At 38.1% G+C, this 7,006-nt stretch overlaps 1 protein-coding gene across 1 annotated transcript; it reads left to right on the forward strand.

The window, feature by feature from the left end:
* The first annotated feature begins 265 nt into the window (after positions 1 to 265).
* Positions 266 to 1,681, forward strand: LOC117939897 (GTPase IMAP family member 9-like). Its single transcript, XM_034865312.1, has one exon. The coding sequence runs from the start codon at positions 386 to 388 to the stop codon at positions 1,448 to 1,450; it is 1,065 nt and encodes a 354-aa protein (XP_034721203.1). The 5' UTR covers positions 266 to 385; the 3' UTR covers positions 1,451 to 1,681.
* Positions 1,682 to 7,006: the final 5,325 nt, after the last annotated feature.

Genomic DNA, 7,006 nt, shown 5'->3' on the forward strand with positions numbered 1-7,006 from the left:
TGTTGACCGTGATCTCCAAACAGGACATGAACAGTGGTTCCCTGGGTTTGTTTGACCTATCCTTGTCCACTCCTGGCCACCCTTACTGGTCTTTCTGGGTCTAAATCCCTTCCTGCTTTGCTTCAATCATAACTACATGTACATACATACAATAAATACTGTATATTACAGCCAATACAGGGCCTTGTCTCACAATAAACCAAAAAAATGTATTTTGAGTGCTGCATGACCTATGAGGTTTGTATTCTGGGGGAGAAAGTCTCCATCAACCCTGATGGCTATTTGAAAAAACTAACAAAAGATTAAAGGGTAACTTCTAATTTTATATTCTTAATCCTTTCAAACAGAAGCTATTCTACGAAATGATGAGGAGCTGAGGATTGTGATGGTGGGGAAGACTGGGATCGGGAAGAGTGCCACAGGAAACACCATTCTTGGGCGTAGATACTTTGAATCAAAGTTCAGCGCCACATCTATGACTGATAAGTGCTCTAAGGCCAAGGCTGAAGTGGATGGCCAAAAGGTTGTTGTTATTGACACCCCAGGTCTCTTTGACACCAGGTGGGCCCAGGATAAAACAAATGAAGACATAAAGCAGTGCATCCGCTATTCTTCACCTGGACCCCATGTCTTCCTGGTTGTCGTTAAGCTGGGCAGATTCACAGAAGAAGAAAAGCAGTCAGTGCAGAAGATCCAAGAAATATTTGGTCAGGATGCAGACAAATATAGCATGGTTCTCTTTACTTATGGCGACCTTCTTAAAGACACCACTCTAGAGGAGTTTATGAAGGACAGCCTAGACCTGCAGGGACTTGTGTCCAGGTGCAATGGTGAGTACTATGTTTTTAATAATGGTCTGGAGAATCGCTCGCAGGTCACCGAGCTGCTTAAGAAGATCAGATCCATAGTCCAGAAGAACGGAGGAAGTCACTACACCAATGAAATGTTCCAAAAGGCAGAAAGGGCAATCGAAGAGGAGAAACAACGCATCCTGAGAGAGAAAGAGGAACAAATGCGCAAAGAGATGAAAGAACTGGAGAAGAAAATACAAGCAGAATATGAAGAAAAGATCAAAACATTCCAGGGTGAAATTGAGAAAGAGGTAAGAGAGAGAGAAAGGGTAGAACATGATGTAAATTATTTGAAGAGGGAAAGTGAGATGGAAATCAAAGAGTTAGAGAGGAAAGAAAACTTCCTTGCATTAAACAGTACGATGCAGAAAATACATATAGATTTAGAGGAGAGGAGGGAGTGGGAGACAAGAACGATGGAGGAATGGAAGGAGATGGAAAAGAGAAAAGAAGAGATGGAAAGGCAATGGGAGATGATTAAACAATTAAAGGCAGAGCAAGAAAGAGTTCTGAAAGGCCAAAGAAAACAGTTGGAGGAAATGTATAACAGAATGGCCAGAGAGAAAGCAGAAAAGAAAACCAAGTGTCCGATTTTATAACAAGGTTGCGAGTGTAAACTGCAAATTCTGTTCTGGACCGTGGTTGATCCAGACTAGCATTCCCCTGAATGTCAAATATTATCCATTGATGTGTATATCTGTTGATGTAAACTGTAAGAAAGAAATCAGTAGAAAAACGGGTAATGTCCTTCCAGAAAATTACCAGTTCATTTTCCTTTAAGTTTCCAGATGTTTCTGCGAATCCTAATACGGAAGATTCTGTATATTGACTATATATACTCTGTACCTTTGATTGATGTTTCTAATTAAATCTGTAATGTCAAATGAAGCCTCAGTTTTCTATATTGTATTATTTTTTAACTCAAACAATGCTTTAATGCAATGGCTGCTACCATCACAAGACCAATTAGTGCTAAATTAATGGATTAAACAGCTACAACAAGGTCTCATTAGACATTAACATGAGCTAAGTAGTGAGTTAAAAAGAGTGATTTAAATGACTTGAAACACATTTCTATTAACATGAACCCTGCATGCGGTGTGTGGTTTAGTTGGTAATAACAGACTATTACATTTGACACACCAATTTACATTGTAATGAGATTATTCACCACATATGTTAATATGATACAAAAGACTACAAACCTGTAAGCAGCATGCAGGGGTTGCTTGGGATGCGTAGTCCAGCTGTTACTAGATAGGATATCTACCAAAACTGGAGCTATTTGATTCTTTATTATGCATGTTGCTGGTATTATATCTAGCCTAAGTACTTAGTGCCAAGTGTGATAAGCCTTTTATTTTAGCACTTTTTATTTTACTATATCTCTTCACATAATTTTTTTTTCCTAGAAACTATCAGATATCTGTTTAAATGCACTCTATAAATATACAGTTTTACATGGCTATGCTTCCGTCTGCTGGTAGAGGCAGTAAATTACAACTTGCCCCAATTTCAATTAACTATGGCCGAGATCTGGGTAACGACAGTACAGTGGAACGTTTTCCTTTAATAGAGCGACAGTAATAACCTAATAAACCCTCATTAATGAGATCAAACAGGTGAACAGCTTCAAAAAGGAAGGACCACTCTTCCAAAACAAGTGCATCCTTGGTTGATAGCTGCATGCTGGATGCAATAAAAAAAATCTCAGACCAGAGTAGTTAATTTCAAGTAAGAATTATTATGTTCCCTAAAACAAGTTTCCTTTTTATTTTTAAAGAACTTTACAAAAAAACTTTTTTTGCAACTTTCAAACCTCTTCCGCAACTTCATTGCAAAGAAAACATTGTTAACACCGTCTCCACATTTAAGAGTAGGCGTAAGATTTTCCTCTTTGATGAAGCTTATAGTTAGGTCTGGCTCAGGAGAGTCCTGAACCATCCCTTAGTTATGCTGCTATAGGCCTAGACTGCTGGGGGACTTCCCATGATGCACTGAGCACCTCTCTTCTCCTCCTTCTCTCCATCTGTATGCAACCTCATTCCATTAATGCATGTTACTAACTCGACTTCTTCCCTTTCCTGGAGTCTTGTGCTCTCTCTCCCCTCTCCTCTCACTCTCTCTCTCTCTCACCCCTCCCCTCTCTCCTCCTGTCTCTTGCTGCAGGTGTTTCTGGCTCTGGATCTGTGGTTGGAGTCACCTGCTCCCTCCATGTTCCTGCTCCACACCCTTTGCTGCAATTCTCCATGTCTCTCTCTCTGTCTGTCTTACTTTCTGTCTGTCTCTCTCTCTCTCTCTCTCTCTCTCTCTCTCACCCCCAACCAGTCGAGGCAGATGCCCCCCCACCCTGAGCCGGGGTTCTGCTCGAGGTTTCTGCCTCTTAAAGGAAGTGTTTCCTTTCTGTAAATAACATCCTGGTCCAGTCTAGACGTGCTCTTTATGGAAAACACAATGAGATAACTGTTGTGATTTAGTGCTATATAAATAAAATTGAATTGAAATACCCTAATTTTAGGTTGCACAAATAAGTTTTGTTCTAATTATTGCTTGCTGATAATCCCTGCTACGCCTACTACAACTATTATTTCTAGTCATATGCTATTTTCCATCCACACGTTTTTATCTGAATTAAGGGATATCAAATGAAAAACGCCTTCTGGAAACATTAAAATTTCATGGAATTTCATGAATATCAACTCAAATGAAATATGTCACATCGGATTTTCTCTTGATGATATTTGGCTTATGTGATAAAACGCTGATGGAAACGTTATTTGCCGAATAAATAATGAATTGCGATTAAGTTTTAGGTCATTTTATGGCTGCAACCCGCAACAAAACAAAGAAGAAGAAGTTTGTTTCCCCCATTTTTTTCTCTCTGTCTGCACACATGGGGGGGGCACCAAAGACAGGTGGACGTGGACGGACATGAGACGAGAGACTTTCTGGATTTAATTTATCAGGAACTCGTGAATGAAATGGCCAACAAAGGTTAGGACGAGCCGTGGGACGTCCTGGGGAGACAATGTAAGACGCTCAGACAGAGAGACATGTCTTAAAAAAACTTGTCTCGCATCATAGCGATGTGTCGATAACGTTGTTGATTTCTTATTAGAGATCGATATGTTGCCATCAGCTGGCACATGAGCACAATGACAGCTTGTACAATACTGAGCATGTGTAGGTAGACGGAATCCATTTTTTCTAGAAAAACTTTGTTGTTGCTTGAATGTTGATGATTCAGAGCGAAAATTAACGGAAAAACCTTAAAATGTTTCAAATCAATTTGATGTACCAATTTGTCCCTAAAACAGCGTCATGTGATGTCATTACTCACATGTTTTTATCGGCTTTAAAGCCATATTTCACCAGATCTATTCACATGAGTTTTTTTCCGATCTTCAGATAAGTCGATTGACAAGTGGATGTAAATATGTAGTTCCATACTCTTTATTGTGACTATAACTGCCACTCTTGTTGCTTTTGGAAATATTTTTTGAATGATTTAATAAAGCTTGTTGGTTAATTGTTAACCTTGTTTCTGGCATCCTTTTATTATGTTGGATCTTCCAACCCAGCGTTTGCTTTATGTTGATGGCGATCCGTGACCTTCTTAGTGTTCTAAAAATAGTGATTTTGATGCGACCATAGTAGTGCCCCTAGCTCTCCCATTCAAAAGGCCATTTTACCCAAAAATCAATAATAAAGTGACTCTTAAAAGTGTCATATCCATCCTAAATATGCTTTTAAACAAAAGTTTGACTCGGGTACATTCCCAAAAACCTTGGTTGCTTTTTGGTAAGAGTTTAGCCCAGACCAGACCAAAGATTCTATGTACTTTTGTTCTAACTTCTGACATTTTAGTCTTTTTGTAACTGGATATCAGTTAATGCATTTCAATATGAATGTGGATAACGTTAGTGAATTAGGGGATATGTCAAGAATAACTATCCCGGTTACTATGACGTTATATAACAAAAAAACACTACTAATCCAGTAGTGCAACTGCTGCAACCACAAATAAAAATCCTTTAGGGGACAAAAAAAGCTAATTAGCTAGCTATCTAGCTACCTGGCTATCTGACCAGATAAGTTATCCAACAATTACAACATTAGATGGTAATATTACATTATCATTAAAAAATATAATTTTATTACTTACCAACATGAAGCAATTAAATTAGTACTGAAACAATTCCTCAAGTAACTTAAATAATTTGATTACAAAAAATCCTTAATGCTAAATTCTTTGCCTCAAAGCTACGTTTAATCAATGTAACTAATGTTGCACCACTCACTGTGTTTCTGCACATAGGATTATTACTAGCACGCAGACATGTATATACTAGAGACCCATACCTGATTAAAAGTAAAAGAAGGGCTCTAAAAAGTAACTTGAGAAGAAATTGTGCTGTGAGAAAGTGCTCTTTAAGCACCACACTTAAGTGGAAGGTTCTAAAGTATGCAAAATTTTTTGTACTTACAGTACGCATTGCAGGTAGCTTATTTTAAAATGTACTACTCAAGTACTGAAAGAAGAGTACATGTATTGTGTTATGTAGTTATTAAAGAAAGTATTTGTAGTAGTAAAGTAGAAATTGATTGTGTTGTTGCGAGCGTTTAGTCAAAAGGACACTCACAATACCTTTGGCTGTAGCAGCAGTACAAGTTAAATAACAACATAATTCGTGCTAAGATTTAGCTTTGCTAGGTTTTAAATATATCTTTGTGCCACAGTTATATTACATATAAGACAGGCCACAAACTGTCAGTCACATCATATCCACGTCCTAACACACCCCCTGCTTTATCAATTTCCGAATCAACAAGGACATAATTTAACAAATGAACATCATTCTGTGTTAAACTAGCAATTGAGACCTTAGAGTCATTATGAAAATGTTGACCGAGGTAATAAATCAACTGAGAAGTGGGTCATTTTCTCACAGACTTCTAAAGAAACCAACCTGCTTTTGCAACCGCATGCAACCGCATGTGTCACCCCCTGCTGGAGATGATATATAATGCAGCTTAAAGGCACTTGCAGCACTTCACCAAACTGGATGCTTTGTCCATTCTACACTCATCATAGCAGATGCTGAAAAACTGGTCCACGCCTTTGTCTCCTCCAGGCTTGATTACTGTAACGCACTTCTCACCGGGATCCCTAACAAGAGTCTGCAGAAACTACAATATGTTCAGAACAGTGCTGCAAGGATCCCGATGATGACCACATCACACGCATTCTCCACTCACTTCACTGGCTTCCCGTTTCTGCTAGGATTGAATATAAGGTCTCAATCATCACCCACCAATGCATCTATGGAAATGCCCCCCCCTACCTGAAAGATCTACTCATCCCTCTCACTACAGCACAATCCCTCCGCTCAAAAAACTCCAACCGTCTCCTACTCCTCAGAACTAAGCTTAGCACCACGGGTGATCGAGCCTTCTACTCTGCCGCTCCTCGGACTTGGAATGCCCCCCCCCCGACCATCTGAGGGCACCACAAACTATTGAGAGCTTTAAAAAAGGACTAGAAACATTTCTTTTTAGCATAACTCATGAGTTTTAATCTTGCACAACAATGTTGTTTCACTTTTTATATATATTTTAAACTGATGTTTTTATCTTGCTTTTATGATCTCACCCAAAAATTCACCTTAAATGTAAAGTGCATTACAAATGAAATGCATTATTATTATTATTATTATTATTATTATTATTAAAAATAATATTTTACAGTCTATAGTTCAGCCACATTGATGTTTGCAGGCCCCAAAAACTAAGTCTGTCCCACTGATGTCCACAGGGGGGCTATCATGTGCCATTCAGTTGTTTGGTGAACCAACGAGAAACAAAAGATTAGATTCTTTCTTTATCCTGTTTGTTTAGTGTTCTCTTTCTGAAATGACCTGAAAATGCTAGTATCATTTAAATCAAATTATAATCAAAAGATGCTCTTAGGATAGAAAACACAACAAATTATTATTTAGTTTGGGCACAAAGCTTAAAAAGTTGCAGAAGACAATGTTTTCCCTCTTACTTCATTTTTTTATAAATTATAAATAAATTCTGCATTCCTGTGTTTGCCTCAGATAAATGTGCCTAATAAAAGATTATTATAAATATTTGTGTAATATAGAATACAT

This window comes from Etheostoma cragini, unplaced genomic scaffold (genome assembly GCF_013103735.1).
Source record: "Etheostoma cragini isolate CJK2018 unplaced genomic scaffold, CSU_Ecrag_1.0 ScbMSFa_1395, whole genome shotgun sequence".
NCBI lineage: Eukaryota > Metazoa > Chordata > Actinopteri > Perciformes > Percidae > Etheostoma > Etheostoma cragini.

Bases quoted from the DNA above. Each gene is read 5' to 3' on its own strand.
- LOC117939897 (XM_034865312.1), top strand. From the start codon at position 386: ATGGTGGGGAAGACTGGGATCGGGAAGAGTGCCACAGGAAACACCATT.